The sequence below is a fragment of the Phyllostomus discolor genome, chromosome 12 (assembly GCF_004126475.2).
Source record: "Phyllostomus discolor isolate MPI-MPIP mPhyDis1 chromosome 12, mPhyDis1.pri.v3, whole genome shotgun sequence".
NCBI lineage: Eukaryota > Metazoa > Chordata > Mammalia > Chiroptera > Phyllostomidae > Phyllostomus > Phyllostomus discolor.
In genome coordinates, this window is record NC_040914.2 from 1626097 (window position 1) to 1645483 (window position 19387).

General features: G+C 46.0%; 2 protein-coding genes across 7 annotated transcripts; one reads left to right on the forward strand and one right to left on the reverse strand.

Moving 5' to 3' along the window:
- The first annotated feature begins 13662 nt into the window (after nucleotides 1-13662).
- Nucleotides 13663-16404, forward strand: LOC114511370 (transmembrane immune signaling adaptor TYROBP). Of its 4 annotated transcripts, none has more exons than XM_028530079.2 (5): nucleotides 13663-13805; nucleotides 14189-14215; nucleotides 14367-14501; nucleotides 14682-14725; nucleotides 16172-16404. In XM_028530079.2, exons 1-5 carry the CDS (start codon nucleotides 13745-13747, stop codon nucleotides 16235-16237), a joined length of 333 nt encoding a protein of 110 aa, XP_028385880.1. In that variant the 5' UTR covers nucleotides 13663-13744; the 3' UTR covers nucleotides 16238-16404. The 4 variants fall into 4 exon arrangements, with proteins under 4 accessions (XP_028385880.1, XP_028385879.1, XP_028385882.1 ...); XM_028530078.2 differs by having other exon boundaries at nucleotides 13664-13805; nucleotides 14679-14725; XM_028530081.2 differs by lacking the exon at nucleotides 14189-14215 and having other exon boundaries at nucleotides 13669-13805.
- Nucleotides 16405-16541: 137 nt separating this feature from the next.
- Nucleotides 16542-18810, reverse strand: HCST (hematopoietic cell signal transducer). 3 transcript variants are annotated; one of them, XM_036011897.1, is made up of 5 exons: nucleotides 18597-18810; nucleotides 17961-18128; nucleotides 17475-17537; nucleotides 16929-17060; nucleotides 16542-16692 (listed from the first exon to the last, which is right to left on the reverse strand). In XM_036011897.1, exons 2-5 carry the CDS (start codon nucleotides 18001-18003, stop codon nucleotides 16655-16657), a joined length of 276 nt encoding a protein of 91 aa, XP_035867790.1. In that variant the 5' UTR covers nucleotides 18004-18128; nucleotides 18597-18810; the 3' UTR covers nucleotides 16542-16654. The 3 variants fall into 3 exon arrangements, with proteins under 3 accessions (XP_035867790.1, XP_035867789.1, XP_028385883.1); XM_036011896.1 differs by having other exon boundaries at nucleotides 16542-16695; nucleotides 18597-18805; XM_028530082.2 differs by having other exon boundaries at nucleotides 16542-16695; nucleotides 17514-17537; nucleotides 18597-18802.
- Between the last annotated feature and the right edge of the window lie 577 nt (nucleotides 18811-19387).

Consider the following 19387-nt stretch of genomic DNA (forward strand, 5'->3'; position numbering starts at 1 on the left):
TGGGTGATGCCAAGATCTTCTATGAGGAGGCACATAGTAATGCCTGGATGTTTCTCTCTCTCTCTCTCTCTCTCTCTCTCTCTCTCTCTCTTTTTGTAATGTTAATATCCAGTGTTGGGAATGAGCATTGTCAGTTTGATCCATCCATTATAAAATTACAGCCAACTTAAGGAAGTTCCAAACTTAAGGAAGTTTTACATGCTCTCCCCTCCATCTCTCACCCTCTATTCTACAAAAAACAACCCTGTGTATGCCTAAAGCCCTTCCATGTGCTAAACTCAGGCAATTCACCATACTTCAACTGGCTAGCCCTGCCATAACAGCCCTGTACTGTACGTCCAATGTGGTAGCCATTAGCCATACAAGTGGCTATTGAAGGCTTAACTAGTGATAATTGAGATGTGCTCTAAGTACAAAATACACCACTGGGATTCCATAGACTTAGTTAAAAAAAAGAATGTAAAATACTGAGAATTCAAAATATTGATAACATGCTGAAGTGATAGTATTTGGGATATATTAATAAGTGTATATTAAATTGGGATATATGAATGAATACAAATATAATTATCACCAGACAAGTAGTTCAGTTGGTTAAAGTGTCATCCCGAATGCCAAAATTGGTGGGTTCAATGTCTGGTCAGGGCACATAGAAGAATCAATTAATGAATGCATAAATAAGTGGAACAACAAATCAGTGTTTCTTTCTCTCTGTCTCTCTCTGAGATCAATAAAAATTTAAAATTAAGAAAACACGAGTAACATATTTTATTAAATGTGTTTCACCTATTTTGTTTTACCTTTTTATTTTTTTTAATGGTTTGCATCTTTTTTTAAAAGATTTTATTTTTAGCCCTGGCTGGCGTAGCTCAGTGGATTGAGCACGGGCTGCGAACCAAAGTGTCACAGGTTCGATTCCCAGCCAGGGTACATTTCTGGGTTGCAGGCCATAACCCCCAGCAACCGCACATTGATGTTTCTCTCTCTCTCTCTCTCTCTCTCTCTCCCTCCCCCTCCCTCCCTAAAAATAAATAAAATCTTAAAAAAGTAAATAAAATGTTAAAAACAAGATTTATTTTTATTATTTTTAGAGAGGGAAGGGAGGGAGAAAGAGAGAGAGAGAGAGAAACATCAATGTGTGGTTGCTGGGGGTCATGGCCTGCAACCCAGGCATGTGCCCTGACTGGGAATCGAACCTGCGACACTTTGGTTCGCAGCCCGTGCTCAATCCACTGAGCTACGCCAGCCAGGGCTTTGTTTACTTTTTAAATGTGCCTACTAGAAAATTTAAAATCACATATGTGGTTCACATTATATTTCTATTATAAAGTGTTGTTCTAGACCAGTGGTTTTCAAACTGTGATCTGGACCAGCAGCAACAGCAGCAGCAGCAGCAGCACCAGCAGCACATGACTTGTTAGTGTGACACTTAAAGGAAAAACTAACATTGGAGCCAGGAGGACCTGTAGGGGGAGGTCTCACACTCTCACATCAATTTCCCCAACCTGGATGAGACATATCTTGCATCTCCAAACAGCGAGATGTTTTCTACTTTACTATTGTAACGGGAGGAAGAAAGATTTTTCTCCTTGCTGGGCAGCAATTCAGCCAATGAAAAGCCACTATCCTTCCAACTCTCAGTTTCCTTCAATGACTCACTGTAACAGCTCCTCCCAACTCCCAGTTTTCTCTGTAAAGAACAGTTCCTCTCCTTCATTTTCCAGATTTACCTATGGTTTTGCCAAGCTCACATGTCCCAAAATTGTAATTCTTTTGCTGTTCACTAATAAACCCATTTTTGCTAGTAAAGTAATTGTGATTTTTTTTTTTAAGGTCAACATTAGAAGTGCAAATTCCGCCCTGGCTGGTTGTAGCTCAGTGGATTGAGTGCGGGCTGCGAACCAAAGTGTCGCAGGTTCGATTCCCAGTCAGGGTACATGCCTGGGTTGCAGGCCATGACCCCCAGCAACCACACATTGATGTTTCTCTCTCTCTCTCCTCCCTCCCTTCCCTCTCTAAAAATAAATAAATAAAATCTTTTAAAAATGCTGAATTATTTTAAAAAAAAAAGAAGGGCAAATTTCCTGTTGCCCGAGACCTACTGAACCAGAATCTCTAGGGATAGTTCCCGATAGTCTGCATTTTAATGAGTCCTCCAGACTGTTCCTGTCTGAAAACTCTCTTCACGATTTCTGTGACACACAACTCTCCCAAACCCACCCACTTCTCACCCATTTACTGTTAACACCCTGGTCCAAGCACCCTTCTGTCCTACCTGGACTATCACAGTTGCCTACAAACTGGTTTCCCTGCCTCTAATCTTGAGCCCTACTTCATTCCTCACACTACAGCTGGGGTGCGGTGGGGGTTGTCTTTCAAACCATAAATCCAAATCACATTACTTCCCTGCTTAAAACTGTCTAATGACTTCTCATTGCACTTAAAGTAAATCCAAACACCTTTGGCCCCTGTAGTCTCCTCATCCTTTCTGCCCAGCCATGGCACCCTTCTCACTGTTGCTCACACACTTATAGTTCTTTCCTGCTCTCAGGGTTTTGTAATGGCCTTTCCCTCTTCTGGGAACCCAGTTCTCCCAGGCCTCTTGTAGGACTGACTCTTTCCTTCAGGTCTTATCCCAGATGCCCCCTATCTCAATACTGACATTGTGCCACCCAACTAAAGCCCAATTCCTCCACACCCACATTCACACAGTATCACGCATCTTTCATTCTCTGCGTAGCATGTACCACACACTATTATTCTTCTTCCTTTGTTTGTCCATTTCCTCCACTACGATGTAAGCATATAAGGGCATGGACTTATCTCTCTTGCTCACCACTTATTCCATAGCTCTTCACACAGTAGGTGCTCTTCATTGAATAAAGGTCTTTTCACTGACCCAGTGAGTGAACTGCTGCAGCTACTCCTCCTCAGTTTCTCTGGCTGTCTCCATCTACTCTGAAGTCAGAGGACTGTGGCATCCACAATGTTTGAAATATTGAAATATTCCTCATGACAATCCTAATTTCTGGTTTTTGTCACACTGGGAAATCTGACAACACAGTGCCCACTTTCTTACTTGGGCACAATAGGCTGGAGCTTCTATGCTTGTGAGGCCTGACAAAGATGCAGACACCACTTCCACATTAGCATAGATAGGAGTTAACACATGGAAGTGGTTATGCCATAGATGGAGAAGCTGGGGGGCCAAACAGGAGCCAGTGAAGCAAGTGGAAATTAGTGGAAGTGGGAAGCCAGAGCAACCCAGGCTGGAGGAACAAAGGAAGGAGATGGTGTCACCAGATCCCAGAGATAAAGTCACCTAATAGAAGCTGGAATTTCAGTGGGATTGTCTAACAGGCTGGAGATGTGGAGGAGGCACAAGACAAGGATAAGGGGAAAGTTACCCTGGCCTCTTCCTTTTGCTCTTGCAGATCCTGCCACTGCTTCCCATTGGAGGAACTCTAGGTGAATCCAAATGAAGAAAGAGATTGGGAACTGTGGCCTGGGATGCAGGTAGAAAGGAGAGGATGTGGAACACATCTGGGGGCAAATGTAACCCACAGCAGCACAGGATGGCTTCCCCAATGCTCCAGGGTTCTCACCTTGCCCTGTGGTCCCACACCAGGCCCCACTCACTGATTTATATTATCTGGCTACTTTAGGATTAGAGTACAGGTTGAATTTGCAGTCTTGTCATCTATTGCTTCATAGCAGGTATTCCAAAATTAAACAGCTTAAACTGACAATTTGCTTTTTCCTCCAACTTTGTGGAGCAAAAATTCAAGAAGGGCTTGGTGGGGCTGTTTTTGCTTGGTATCTGCCATATGGTTGAGGTCAGATGTTGACTGGGACTGGAGTCATTTGAACTCTAGACTAGATTTGTGTCCAAGATGGCTCACTCACATGACTGCAGTGTTGACCAGAGCAGCAACGTGATCCAGTATAGTGATTTCAGGTGGCACTGGGTTCTCCCAGAGCATGTATCCCAAAGATCCAGGCAGAAACTGCAAGGCCTTTTCTGCGTTGGCCTCGAAAGTCACACAGCATCAATTCTGCTTCTGTCTATCATTTAAAGCAGCCATGAGCCCACCCAGATTCAAAATGAGACAACATAGATTCCACCTGTTGAGGTGAGAAATTGATGGCAACATCTTCCTACAAAGAATGTTCTATGAGGCACTGACATGAGCTCTCTTTTCTCCTGACTGTAGACATTCTCTTTAAATAAAGCCTAGAGTTGTTCCATTCCATGGGTGAGGGAGCTGGGATATTTATTGATCAGTTCCTGTCACTTATTGGTAGAGGGCTGCTTCCAGGAGCATTAATTCCCTGGCCCTTTCCAGCTTGGGCACAGGGGGCTCCAGCAGTCAGAAAGAGTCCTCAAGAAGACAATCACGCTGGGAACCAAAGTGTCCCAGGTTCGATTCCCAGCCAGGGTACATTCCTGGGTTGCAGGCCGTAACCCCCAGTAACCGCACATTGATGTTTCTCTCTCTCTATCTCCCTCCCTTCCCTCCCTAAAAATAAAAAAAGAAGTTATTAAAAAAAAAAAGACAATCACAGTGCAGGCAGGTATTTGGGAGCTGGGTAGTGTGTTTGGGCATGGTAAATGCTGCTTCTAGGGACTTCCTCCCTCCTGCTTCATCTCAGTGTTCTCATGGATCTTTTTTTGTTTTATAGAATTCATCCCCCACCCCTGCCACAGGTAAGATTGATGTGGAGATAGACAGGTAATCCATGCTGAGCTAATCTCAGCCCTTTCCTAGGATGATGATGATGATGGTGATGATGGTGATAATGATGATGACAATGAATATTGTCATATTATTTTATTGTTGGACGAGCACAAGTGAGCTACTGATGGCAGAAACTGTGCTTCCATAAAGAACAGAGAGCTGAACAAAGCTGGACCAGAGAAAAGCAGTGGCAAGCTATGGAGAGAGTCCTGCAGTCAGTCCAGATCTGTCTGAAGTTCCATCACCTCCTTTCCTCTGATGGCCCCAATAATAATGCTATTTGCATTGTCTATTGTTTTGTAATGGACCACCCCAAAATGTAATGGCTTAAAAAATGATTTATTATTTCTCATGATTGTGCAAGCTGACTGGGTGGTTCTTAATCAAAGCAAGACACAAGGTCAGATCAGAATCAGAAAACAGGAAATTTACTCTCTACTTCTTTTTCTAAAAACTAATTTTGTTTTTTAACTATATTTTATTGTTTATGCTATTACAGTTGTCCCAGTTTTCGCCCCTTTGCCTGCCTCTACCCAGTGCCCCTGACCCCACTCCGTCAGGCAGTCCCCATACCATTGTCCATGTCCATGGGCCATGCATATATGTTCTTTGAATACTCTATTCCCTATACTATACTTTACATATCCATGACTATTTTGTAGCTACCAATTTGTACTTCTTAATTCCTTCACCTTTCTCTCCCATCCTCCTGAGCCCCCTTCCCATCTGGCAACTATGAAAATGTTCTATGTATCTATAATTCTGTTCTGCTGGTTGATTATTTTGTTTTTTAAAATGAGTAGTTGATATATATATATATATATATATATATATATATATTTACTTCCATTGTATTGTTCGTATTTTTTAATCTTCTTTTCTTCTTAAAGAAGACCCTTTAACATTTCATGTAATACTGGTTTGGTAGTGATAAACTTCTTTAGATTTTCTTGTCTGGAAAGCTCTTTATCTGCCCTTCAATTCTAAATGATAGCTTTGATGGGTAGAGTAATTCTGGCCTGTAGGTCCTTGCTTTTTATCACTTTGAATATTTCTTGCCAATCGCTTCTAGCCTGCAAAGTTTCTTTCAGAAATCAGCTGACAGTCTTAACAGAGCTTCCTTCTAGGTAACTAACTATCTTGCTCTTGCTGATTTTAAGATTCTTTGTCTTTACCCTTTGGCATTTCAATTATGATGTGTCTTGGTGTGGGCCTCTTTGGCCTCATCTTGTTTGGGATTCTCTGCACTTCTGAACTTGTATGTCTATTTCTTTCACCAAGTTAAGAAAGTTATCTGTCATTATTTTTTCAATTAGGTTTCCTGATTCTTGCTTTCTCTTCTCCTTCCAGCACCTTCATGATGCTAATGTTGGTGTGCTTGAAGTTGTCCCAGAGGCTCCTTACACTATCCTCGTATTTTTTTATTCTTTTTTCTTCTTGCTGCTCTGATTGGTTGTTTTTGCTTCCTTATATTTCAAATCACTGATTTGATTCTCAGCTTCATCCAGTCTACTATTGATTTCCTGTAAATTGTTCTTTATTTCAATTAGTGTATCCTTCATTTCTAACTGGATTTTTTTATGTTGTTGAGGTTCTCACTAAGTTCCTTGAGCATCCTCATAACCAGTATTTTGAACTGTGCATCTAGTAGCTTGCTTGTCTCTGTTTTGTTTAGTTTTTTCTTTTTTTCTGGAGTTTTGTTCTGTTTCATCTGGGCCATGTTTCTTTTTCTCCTCATATTGTCAGCCTCCTTATGTTTGTTTCTATGTATTAGGTAGAGCTGCTACATCTCCCAGGCTTGGTAAAGTGGCCTAATATAGTAGGTGTCCTGTAGGGTCCAGTGGCACAGCCTCCCCTTTTACCCAAGCTGGGTACTCAAGGTGCACCTGCCATGTGGGCTGTGTACACCCTCTTTTTGTAGTTGAGCCTTGATTGCTGTTGGCACATCCAGTGTTAGGCACTGACTGTGTTCTGTCTGGGGCCTCACAGCATAAGCTACAAAGTGATCTGCAAATGTCTGCTACCTGTGCTGGGCTTAGAGGTGCCCAAGTAAGGCCAAGCTATGAACCAGGGTCAGCTATTGCTATTGCTGGGCCTGGGGCAATTTAGCCAGAGATAGAGGGCTTGCTGAAGCTAGATGCTGCTAGTTTGAGAGAATTTAGGAAAATGTGAAGCATGGCCCAAAACAGGCCATTCTAATGGGAAAGCCAACTGGGAACAGATTGGTGGGGCCTGAAATTTGGGTGGGGCAGGGCCTCAGGGAATCACCACAGTGGGGCAAACAGTGTGAGCCATGTTGATTGGGTCTCAGATATGGTGCTTGCCTATCAGCTCTGTGGCTCTGTGGAAGGGAGGGCTCAAGAAAGGAAAAATAGCCTCTGCTAGCACTTCTGTCTGGGAGAAAGCTGCTCCCAGCTCTTGCCCAGATACTCGACAGGCATGAGAGACAAACAGTTGCTTCCTGTTTGTCTCTCATGCCTTCAATCTGCTGCCCCCATGCTGGAGTTCAGAGGGAGTGAGTCCAAGTAAGTGTGTGTGGGACCTTTAAGAGGAACTGCCAGAGACGCCAGAAGTGTCTCTCTTCCACAGCTTCAATCCCTGCTGGTTTTTACAGTCAAAAATAATGGAGACTTATCTTCCTGGCACTGAAACCCTGGGCTGGGGAGCCTGGTGTGGGACTGGGACCCAGTGCTCCTCAGTTATCTCTCCTAATATTTACCTGCCACACGTGTGTGTGGGACCAGCCTGTTCCATTTCTCTGCTCCTCCTACCAGTCTCAGTATGGTTCCTTTTTTAATTCTGTTGTTGTGGGACTTCCATTTCTGATTTCTGACAGTCTGAATGATGGTTGTTCTGTACCTTAGTTGTAATTTGATATGGTTGTGTGAAAAGGTGAGCCATGTTTTCAACTCCCTACTTCTTGATGAGAGACAAAATGTGCACATTGGAGGAAAAAAAAATTTGGTGACCATCTTTGGAGACTATCTACTATGAGTGGCTTAAACAAAGTAGAAGATTCTCTCTCACATAAGAGCCCAGGGCTGGTGTGGTTCCTGCAAGATGATGGGCACTGAGGCTCTTTCTTGTTGCTCTTTCATCCTTAGGATGTTGCCTTCATCCACTTGTTTCAACATGACCCCTTCCACATTCAAAGTCCAGAAAATGAGAAGATCAAAGAAAAAGAGTAGAGTATACCCTTCATAAATGTTATGACCTATAAATTGCTCATTCACTTCCCATGCTTCCCATCAGTCAGAATGAAGTCCTACAGCTACTCTTAATGCAAATGAGGCCAGGAATACAATCTTTTCTCTCCAATTACAATTTGTATTCAATATTATTCTGTATTAGTCTAAGATATACAGAATAGTAGTTAGAAAATCATGTACTTTACAGAGTGCACCCCATTATTTCCAGTACCCACCTGACACCATACTTAGTTAATATGTTATTAATTGACTCTATTCCCTATGCTATAATTTACATCTCTGTGACTATTCTATAACTACCAATTTGTACTGCTTAATCCCTTTAGCTTTTTCACCCAGCCCTCCAACCCCTCTTCCCTCTGTCACATGTCAGTCTGTTGCCAGTATCTATGAGTCTATAGGAAATACAGTCTCATAGATACTGTATTTCCTGTGTAGTGTCCAGCTGCCCTGCTAAAAATTCTGTGAAAAAATAGGAGAATATTAGGGTACACTAGCATTTTTACCAGCCAAGTGATTAGTTCAAGAACAATCATGGATATGTCTGCAATCAGCAGAGATGAAGAGCCCTGTTTAATCTCTCCAGTTATCATTTGTGGTCATTCAGTCCAATAGTCAAAGAATGTTTATTGAACATCTTACTATGTGTACTGGGGACACAACAGTGAACAAGACAGAAAGATCTCTGTTTTAATGGGGTTTCCATTCTAGAGGAAGTGGCAGACAGTAGAAATGGGAATACATAAATCAGAGAATTTCACATATGACAAATACAGGAAGAAAATGAAATTGGTGGTGGGAGGTGACTTGAGCAGTGGTGATCAGGAGAAGCCTCTGTGAGGGTGTGACATTTGAGCTGAAACCCGGAGGATGACAAGGAGCTGGTTATACAAAGGCTTTGGGAAAAGCATCATAGGCAGGGAGAACAGCAGGTACAAAGACCCTGAGGTGAGAATGAGCTTGACTATTCAAGAAACAGCAAGGAAGCCAGTGTAGTGGGAGTAGGGGAAGTGAAGGGAAGAGAGATAGGATAGGGGGAGAAAGAGATGGGCAGATCTTTATGTGAACATATGTTTTTATTTTCCGTGTAATTGCTGAATCTCTATGTAGTTGAATATTTAACTTTGTAAGAAACTACCATACTCTTTTCCAAAGTGGTGGTTCTATTTTACATTTCCACTAGGAGTATATAAGATTTTCAATTGTTCTACATCTCTGCTGATAGGGTCAGTCTTTTTTTTTTAAGATTTTATTTATTTAAGAGAGGAGAAAGGAGGGAGAAAGAGAGGAAGAGAAACATCAATGTGTAGTTGCCTCTTGCACACCTCCTACTGGGGACCTGGCCCACAACCCAGGCATGTGCCCTCCCTGGGAACTGAGCCACTGACCCTTTGGTTCGCAGGCCGGCACTCAATCCACTGAGCCACAACAGCCAGGGATGATGGTTCTTTTTCAGTCTTTTTAATTTTAGTCTTTCTAGTGGGCATGTAGTGGTATTTCATTGTGGTTTTAATTTGTATTTCTCTAATGACTAATGATGTTGAATTTTTTTGTGTGTGCTTATTGGCCATTCATATCTCTTCTTTTGTTATGTGTGCTAAATCTTTTGACCATCTAAAAAACTGGGTTCTTTGATTTTTCAGAGAGCTTCCTTTGGTTACTGTGGGCAGAATGGACTGTAGGAGGCAAAAATGAAAGAAGAGACAGTAAAGATAGCAGTCACTTCCACAGAGATGAGCTTGTCACAAGCTCAACACATTGCTTGCTTTCTGGGAAAGTCAGCTTTGGCTTTCTCCAACTCGGCTGCAGCCAGGAGAGTTTGGGACACTTGAAGGATCTAATGGGGAGAGGGAGGATAGACCTGCTTCCTGGAGTCTGGCACTATGGGAGTGGGGCAGCACCCAGCCAGCTGAGTGCAATTCTGTCTTAACCTCTTTCTGTACTGAGTGAAATGGAGACCATGGAGATCAGCACAGACTGGCATTCTGTGGTCTCCATCAGTACAGTTAAACTGGTTGCTAAAATACTGATACTTCTCTTTTGGTTGGTAAAAAGCCTCTATCCCACCTCCCACAGATATCTATTGTTAGGTTGGGGTCACTCAAGAAACCAGACAGATGTAGTGAGCTAAGGAGCAGGGTTTGTTGTGGGGAATAAGAGGAAAAGTGGAGCCAACCTAGGAAGATTGGGACTTGTAAGTGGAGAAAGTGGAGCCAACCAAGGGAGGTTAGGACTTGGTTGGTTGTTCTTAGGGCAGGGTTTTTAAGTGCAAAAACCTGTGAAGGGTAACTGGTTGGGGTGTCAGAGTCTGGTGGCTAGCGCAGGTTGCTAGGTGCCATTTCTGCTGACCATTGTTCTTGATACATCTTGTCAGGCCCAAGTTAAAGCTGCATCTTGTTATGTCATATAGGCCGACTCCAGACCCCAGTCGTAGCTGGACATCTGTTTGTCCTGGGTAAAGTTGGCAGGCATTTTCCCAGGCCACGGCTTCCCATAGTACAGTTTTTCCACCTGGTGATTTTCCATTCCTCCTAGGCCTACCTAGGTCTGTCATCTGTCACCTCCTCAGTCCGTTCCCTTGGGACACCTTGGACTTGCCCTGCATCTCAGTAACTAAAGGGGGTTCAGGACTCTGGCCACATCTGTTCTAACTGGATATGCTGGCTATTAGACTGAATTCTGGTAACACAGACCTAGCTGTGTTACCATAGGTATTTACCAAGAAAAGGGAAGCAAAGGGAAATAGACATTGAGCTTTATAAATTGGGAAGCATAGCCTGTTTTCTTCACCAGGAAGCTACAGCTTTGCACACCCCAGGGGAACACAGAATTTCTCTACCATGCAAATTAACACTCCTCCCTTCCCCTCCTCCAGTGCCAGATTGTTGGGGGAGCGTAGGGGGAGGTGCTAGACCATAGAGGGCTGTCAGTCTAACTAAGGGGTGTGGACCTATCCAAAACCTGCAAAAGTTTGGGAAATTGATTGGTCATTTTGAAAAGCTACCTGATCCACTCTAAGCCCTAGCTAATATATTCTCAGGGAAACAAAGAATCTTTCCCTCTTTCTGCGGCTGCCTCACCCAGTATTGCACTCCTTCTCTCTGTGGCCATGTGGCCCCAGCAGCCACATGTCCCGTGGCCATGCAGACTCCACACACAGGCTCCAGCGGGGAGCCTGAAATGGACTACAGCTGGAAACACACATTGAACTATCTGATACTGGACTGGCTTGTACTTTGATATGACACAGAATCTCTGGACATTGACTCTATTTCTGGCCCTGATTTTCCATGGTGGGACAGAGGGAGATGGGACATTAGAAACTCGGGGGCAGCTTCTATTTCCACTGAAATAAACCATGCCACATCACAGTCTCCTGTGTATCGGTCCTTGGAATTTTTTCCTTGTGATCCCATGGAAGAGCCTAATATCCATAGACAACAACAGCAGGAGCAGGGAGGACCAGATCAGGAGGCTGAGGATGAGGCTGAGCCTGAGGCTGAAGGATGATTTTTATCAAGGTGAGCCCAGAACTGGATACTTGAAGTACTATAAATAATAACAGTAATGATAATAACTAACATTCATTGAGCATAGTGAGTGTGCTAGACAGGCATTATTCTGATAAACATCATAAACCCTCACAATAAATCAGACCATTATATTACCATGGCCCCCTGATCTTCTATCTGCACCTGAAAGCCTGCTTCCCATGCCAAGCCAGAGGAAGCTGATGAACACTGGAGTCAGATCAGGGCTCTACTAACTCAGAGCTCCTCTGGTCCCTGATAGTCCCTGGCTGACGCTGCTGTATTCACCTGGAGTGGTCTGAGGGGCCAGTAGAGCCTGAAGAGCCTGTTCTCTCCTTCTTCACTCCAGACCTGGTGCTGGTAATGGTGGCGGGGGTGTTGGTTCTTTAGCAAAAGGACTCAGCCAGGCATGGACAATGGCAGCCATTAGCAATGTTAAACAAAAAAGTTTCACAGCCCAAAGCTTTTCTGATAGAAGGGGTTTACTGAGACAAATGCTAGTCAGAAAAGGACCAGGTCCTGAGGCATGTGGTCTAAACCACAAGCAGCAGGGCTAGATAGAGAAGACAACATGTCCACCATCCTAGAGTTGATGGGGCTCCTTTATACAATGAGTCTGGGGAAGAAAGATGTGAGTTTTTTTTAGAGAATTTACATTGGGTACCAGATAAAGAGGATGGTAGAAGTTGAGGCAGGGCTAGTTCTGGGATAGGATAGGTCCATTGTCTCTAAGGAAGAAACATTTGCTCCTTTGAATTGGTTGTGGACAACAGTTCGAAAAGTTCATGTGTAAACAAACAGCTGACCCAGGGGGTTGGTGGTGCCTTGTGGTTGGCTATTCACTTAGTTGTTCTCTGGATGATGGAAGAATAGCCTGCTGGAAGTTAATTCAGTATATTTACATTTAGGAATGTAAGCAGTCTTTTGTTGCTTTGCCCTCAACTTGTTAACTGATTAATCTTTCTTGTCTCTTCCTTCCACTCATGGCCTGATGTAATTTAATTTCAGAGGTCTCAGAATTTTCTCCTTGTCAGCAGCCAGTGCTGCCTCAGTCTGGGCCGAGACTCTCTCTTTCAGACTCCAAATATCCCCCACCCCCAATCCGCCCCAGCAGTGGGCCACTCAGAGTCTGTCCCATGACCAACACCCAGTTTCCCCTTTTCTCTCCTTAGCCTAGGCCCAAGGAGCTGTGGGGTGTGACGCCTGGATGGGGGTGGGGGGGCTTTCCTGCTGCTGGCCCATCCCCCCAGTGCCCTAACCTCAGGTTCCTCCTTCCCCAGCCCTACCCCCCAGCCCTCCTGCTGAGGGCTGGAAGTCCCTGTCTCCTTCTGGGTGGCCTCCCTCAGTCCTCACTTCCAGCCACTTCCTCATCTGATGAAGCAGCCCAGCCCAGCACAGCACAGTTGTCACTGCATTGTCCCCCATCTGCCTCACCCTAACCCCCAATCTTGTGTCTGTGATGTATATGTATCTATGTCACTGTTCCTCTGCCTCTTTCTCTGTCTTACCATCATTTTCCCCTTCTCTATCTTGGCTCTTTTTGCTTTCTGCCTAAGAGTCAAGTATCTGTCTTTAAGTTCTGGGTTCCATTTCCACATTTATTTGCTGTGTGATCTTGGGCAAGTGTGTTTACTTTTCTGTAAAATGGGGTTAAGAGCATCTATGTCAGAAGGGTGTAGTTGGGTTAAATGAGTCAGCACTTGGGACAGAGTGCCTGCACATTATTAGTGCCCATATCCTGATGGCTCTCTTTAATATGCTGTGAACATCACAAAGTTCTGATTCTCTAATAATTATAGCAGGCACTTATAAAAAGATGACAAATGTCAGCTGCTGTTCTAGAAACATTAATTTATTTGATCCCACAACTCCCTATAAAGTAGGTACTATTTTATTCCCCATTTTACAGATGAGGAAACTGAGGCCCAGAGAGGTTGAGAGACTTGCTTAAGGTTGCCCAGCCAGGAAGAGCTGGCTTCAATCATAGCCAGCCACTGATCTTCCTGTTATAATGTGTGACTCCCTGATTGGGGATGGAGGTCAAGTTCATATATACACTCTTTGGCCTTCGTGTCCAGCCATTGGGGGCCATAGCATTGCCCCTGGGGTGTCTGGGCTTGATTCTTTCTGGTGTTATCTCTCTGTCCCTCCTCCCTGTTGTCCCCTCCTCCCTCTTGCCACCACCCACCTCAGACTTCCTCCTTCACTTGGTTAGCCACATCCCACTGGCCCTTGGACTGTAGTATCCAGCAGTGTTGCCTGCATCATGGGGGGCCTTGGACCCTCCAACAGGCTCCTGCTCCTGCCTCTTCTTCTGACTGTGGGTGGTGAGTTGAGAGCTTCTGCAGCTGCCTCCAGAGTCCCTGGGCTCTGCTCGGGGCAAGGCAGGGAGGGAGCAGGGTAGGAGGAGAGAACCAAAGAGGAAGATTGGGATAAGAGCAGATCTCCAGCCCCCCAAACCCTATGGGTCTCTCCCAGAACCTGAGACTCCAATATTTGGCCTCTGGCGGAAGCCGAGGACAAGGGATGGGACCCTAAGAGTGTTGTAACAGGAGAAGTCGGTGTAGAAGTTACACAGTCCTGTGACCTTTATGTTGCCACAGGCCTTACCAGAGGTTGCTCTACACCATGGCCCCCTCATCACATGGAAGTTCAATGTCCCCAGCTTCTACCTTCCATGCCCGAATTTACCTTCTTTTTCTCTCCTCAGGCCTCAGCCCTGTCCAGGCCCAGAGCGGTATGCCTAGACCCTGAAATCCCCTTCCCTACTTCCAAAAAACCTACCCATTTCTTCCCAAATCTCTCCAACCCTCGTCCTGCTGATACTCCTTCCCAATTTCCCGACTCCTACTGATCTCCCCTGACCCCTGTGTCATATACATTGCCAGAATGCAACTGCTCAGTAGTAAGCCCTGGTGTGCTGGCGGGTATCGTGCTGGGGGACCTGGTGCTCACCCTCCTCATTGCCTTGGCTGTGTACTCTCTGGGCCGGCTAGTCCCTCGAGGGAGAGGAGCTGTAGAGGGTGAGTGGGGCTGGAAGGGGATGGGGCCCTCTGGGGATTGCCTGGAGGGGAGGGGTAAACTCCCAAGTCACAATCATCCATGGGGATGATGATGGAGGGGCTGATTTTACATCAACCAAATAATCCCAATTTACCACCTGGTCTGTCTTTGTACCCTGTGCTACTCCCCACCCCTAGCAGTGACCCAGAAACAGCACATCACTGAGACAGAGTCGCCTTATCAGGTGAGGAAACTAGCTTCCTTTTCTTCTATCTCACTCCTGCCCTGTGGGTGTCTGTCCTAAACACTGCCCCTACCCCAAGTTCCTCTAGAACTTAGACTCTAAAACCACTTTCTTGAAGCTCCTCAAACCCTTGAAGACTAATGGGACACCTGTCCAAAACTAATTTCAGTGATTAATCATGATCTTATACTCAGCTTAAAATGTGTGGAGAGGAAATATAGGGATATTTTGCCTTTGCAAAGGCAAACACAGGCCTTAGCCAGAAGGCAGTCTCTGAATTGTTCTGGAAAAGCCCAGCCTAGGACAGGCTGATTTCTGGGAGAAGCTCTTATCAGTGTAGATGATATAATTCAATATGAGTTTGGTAACTCTAAAGAGAGGAGTTCTAGAATTGGGGGTGGGGGCTGGGATCCTGCATCCTTTTGAAAAGCTGATGAAAGCTAGAGACTCCTCAGAAAAATCCACACAAAAAATAGAAAATTGTGCATATAATCTAGGAGTGGTTTAAATATCTTTGAAATCCTTAAGAACCACGATGCAGATAAAGGGATCTTTCTATCTCCTGCCTCTCTGTCAACATCACTCTTAATCCTTTAGGGGGTCATGAGCTGTTCTGTGAATCTGATGGAAACCAAATAGATCCCTCTCCAGGGTGCATATATGCACACCCAGTCTGACTATATGCATATGATTTCAGGGGTTCTATGTGATGCCTGCCTTTTGGGGCCATACACCCCACCCCTCTCTATAACTACGATCCCTGCTCTGTGAAATCTGTTTTACTTGTCTGCAACCAGTTTTGCTTTGCCTCATTTGTGATGAAAAGTCTCTTTGTAAAGTGTAAGAATTTTGAGTTTGGCTCTGTGATGTCCAGAGGACTGAAGGGGCTTTCCAGTTCCTGTGGGCAGTGAAATATTAGGGAAAAGCATTGCTCCACTTTATTTGTTGACATGTATGTGTAACGAGATACTGAGGACACAGCAGCAGAGCTTATATCCTAGTTGGGGAGACAGACTTGAAGCAAATGAACAAATAAGATCATTTGGGAAGGCATCATGAAGGAATAAAGCAGACTGATGTGACAGGACTGGGGTGTGTGTGTGGGGGGAGAAACCACAGATGGGGAAATTAAGAAATGCCTTCTGAGGAAGTGACATGAGCTAAGACTTGAAGGGGGAGAAGGAACCATTCATGAGAATACTTAGGGGACTGGTGTTCCAGGCAGAGTAGTATGCGCAAAGGCCCTGAGGCATGGGGCATAATGATGAGGCAGAAGAGAAAGGAGAACTTTGAACTTGGGGCACTTAAATCTAGATGTCTAACATGGCTGCAAGGTTGAAAAAGCTACCAGGGCACTTGCAGGCCACTGGGAGAAGGTTGGATTGTGTTTACGTTTATTTGGCAGACCCCTTCCACTGATGATCCCCACTCTGTCCATCCCTTTAGGAGCTCCAAGGTCAGAGGTCAGATGTCTACAGTGACCTCAACACACAGAGGCAGTATTACAAATGAGCCTAAACCATGGCAGTCAACAACCTGATGCCTGGATGCAGTCATTCCCAATGCCTACCCAGCACCCTGTTCCTACTCCAACCAAGATACAGATCTACAGAGTGCCCTCTCTGAAATATTCCACGTTCCCACACCCCTGCCCCCAAATAAACATGGAGCACAAAACACTGCTGAGTTTTTCCAGATCCCTGGGCTGAGGTGATGGGGATATGTGGAGTTCTGGGAGGGTAGGTCATGTACCCAGAAATAACTAAATGAGAGGGAGGCTTTGGGGACCCTGGGTTCTTTGAGGAAGAATTAGAAGTAGAGGTATTTCAATTGCTTTATTCCAACCCAAGTGGGGGAATGGGTTTTCTGTGCCGCCACACACAATCCAGAATGAGAAGGTCAGAAGTCGAAGGTCAAAGTTACAGGGGGTCAGCCCCTGCCAGGCATGTTGATATAGACTTTACCATCTTCTGGGGGTGGGGGAGAGAAAGCATCAGGCCTGACCACCCACCACCCACCTACATCTCCACCTCCCTGGGGACCCCCACCTCAGGGGTTTCCTCAGGAGTTCCCCTAGCAGCACCCCCAGGGTTTCCCCAGAAGCACCTCCAGGGCTTCCCCAGGGGAGGTGGGGGCCTCCAGGGAAACCTCTTCCCTAGGGACACCACCCCCACTCCAGGCCCTGCCCTGTCTCTGCCCTCACCTTGGGTGGGCCTGTCACGTGGGATGGCACACATAAACACCACCACCACAATTAGCAGAGATACCATGGCATCAGCAGCCACAAGGCCTACCAGTAGTGGCAGCGGGAGGGGCCCACATCCGGAATAGGAACCTGGAGGGTGGGGGCCAAAACAAGAAGACAGATGAGGGGGTTTCAGGCTTTCAGGACTGTGCTTTGGTCATGTGAGTAGAGGAAGTCCCTGAGGGGTGACCCAGGTTCCCTGGGGTTGCACTTGGGGCATAAAAAGAGAGATGGAGATCCAGAGAGAGTCTGGGGTAACCCAGCATAGTGAGACATATACTGTGCTTTGGGCATAGTGGGTACTCCTAAAGAGAGGTAGGGTGGGAGTGGGGTGGGAGGGAGGGTGTTGGTTGAGTCCCTAGGGCTTCAGTTTGGTGAAGAGGGCAGTGAGTGAGATAGGGATCCGGGGGCTCTGATTTGGGGATGAGAGGTGAAATGGTGACATGGAGAGCTGCTGGGGGTATTTCAGTATCCGAAAGCCCACTTTAGGGATGGAAACAGTACCTGAAGAAGCATGGCAAAGGGGGTATGTTGATTTCTCACCTGGGATTATTTGAGCTGCAGCCACTGTGGAAAGAGAAGGAAGGTAATCAGTGGGGAGAGGTAGTTCCCAAAATAGAGTGCAGGGAAAGGTGATGTCCTGAGAAGTAAGCTCCGCTCCAAAAGATCAAATGAGAAAGAGGGGCCGAATGTGAGGGGAGCTCCTGGAGAAGCAGAGAGAGACAGGAAATGAGAAGAAGCAGAGAGACCCAGCAGTGAGAAGAGGAAGATTAACAGGCAAGCACTCCAGAACTTAACTTCCCTCCGCAAAGAGCCAGGCCCCAAAGCCAAATGCATCTCAGTGAAGGGAAGGGGGAAAGGAAGAGGGAAGGGAAAGGGCACTGGAAGAAGGATATGCCCTCATTGCCCCTCCCTTCAGATGCCACCAAAGCCGCCCCTTTCACAAATACTCTGGCTGACACTAGCCCTTCCCATAACTGCTGGCTTCACCTGAGAGTAAAAGCAGGAGCACCGTGTTGCTTGGAGGGATCATGGTGGGCTGGGGGCCGGAAAGGGTCTGGCGGAGGCTTTAGTCCAGACAGGTTCTGAGGAACAGTGGGGGAGTAGAGTGGTAGCAAAAGCGGATGTCACCCTGCTGGTGGTAAAGCCAACTGCTTCCTGGGGTGGGTGAGGGGTGGGTAAGGGGAGGAGAAGAGGTGATGGATCCCTGTCATTGCCTATAGGGGACAAAGTTACCAGACAGGGGACCTGGCCCTGGGTGTGTCAGCCTGTTGTGTGTGGGTCTTGACTCCACATGGGAAAGATTTCACAACGTGAGTCCAGGTGACTACAAAGATACATTTTTTAAAGCTGGGGACAGTGAAACAAGGAAGGGCCAAGCATAGAAGAAGCAACAGGAGAGCCTGAGCTGGGCTGCCTTAGCTCACTGGGAGGTCAGAGACAAGTGGGCCTTGGGACAGGTGGAGGGGATCAGCCTGGGATGAGTTGCTGCTTGCCCATTGCTCCCATGATTGCAAGTCTCAGGGTCCCTTAGAGTTTAGGAGACTCATACCTGTTGGGAAGAAGAAAAGGGAAGAAGAGGGAAATGAAAATGGCATGGGCTGCTCCGCAAAGGGAGAAATTCACTCATTGGGTTCTTTGTCTCAAGGCTTTTATCTCTCTCTTTCAGTCAGGAATCTTATGGTAGGTCTTAGGGGAGGGTGTCAGAGGAATATTTATTGGTTTCCCAAGGTGTGTTTTTTCAGGTCTTGGTCTCTACTGATTGGTCAGTGCCAGAGCAGGTGGGTCATTGCAGCTGGTCCTGGCATCTGCCCATATGGTTTTGCTGCTTTTCTGGGCCTGGAGCTGAGATATAATGGAGGCCTGGATGTTATCACCAGGGAGGTGAACTCCTATATCTGGCTCTAAATTGCTTGGCCTACTTGTTCAGCTATCTGTCTCAGTTTCCTTGTTCCACTTGCCAAGGAATTCTCCTAGCTTCTTACTATCTGGTCTCAGTGGCAAAACCAGTTGTTTCCACTGTGTGTTGGGGGGGGGGTGGGGGGGGGCAGGGGCATAGCAGGAGGACAGGTGGTGGGTCCCTGTGACCTCCTTTGGGGCCAAAAGGGGGAGGGTCAGAGGCCAGGGAAGTTGCTATGATTGTCCAGGTGGGAGGTGACAGGTGGACGAGGGTGTGGGCACTGGGGAGATTCTGGAAAGATTTTGGAGGTAGAGCCAACAAAAGTTGTTGATGGAATAGATAAGGGTTTGTATGGATGGGAGAGAGGGATCCAGAAGGACCAAAGTTTCTGGCCTAAGCAACTGAAAAGACAGAGCATTCTTTGACGGAATGGAGGAGGGGACATGCTGGAGGTTTGGGCACAATGAGTTGGAAATGCCTGCTAGATCTCCCTGTGGAGAAGTTGAATGACCACAGC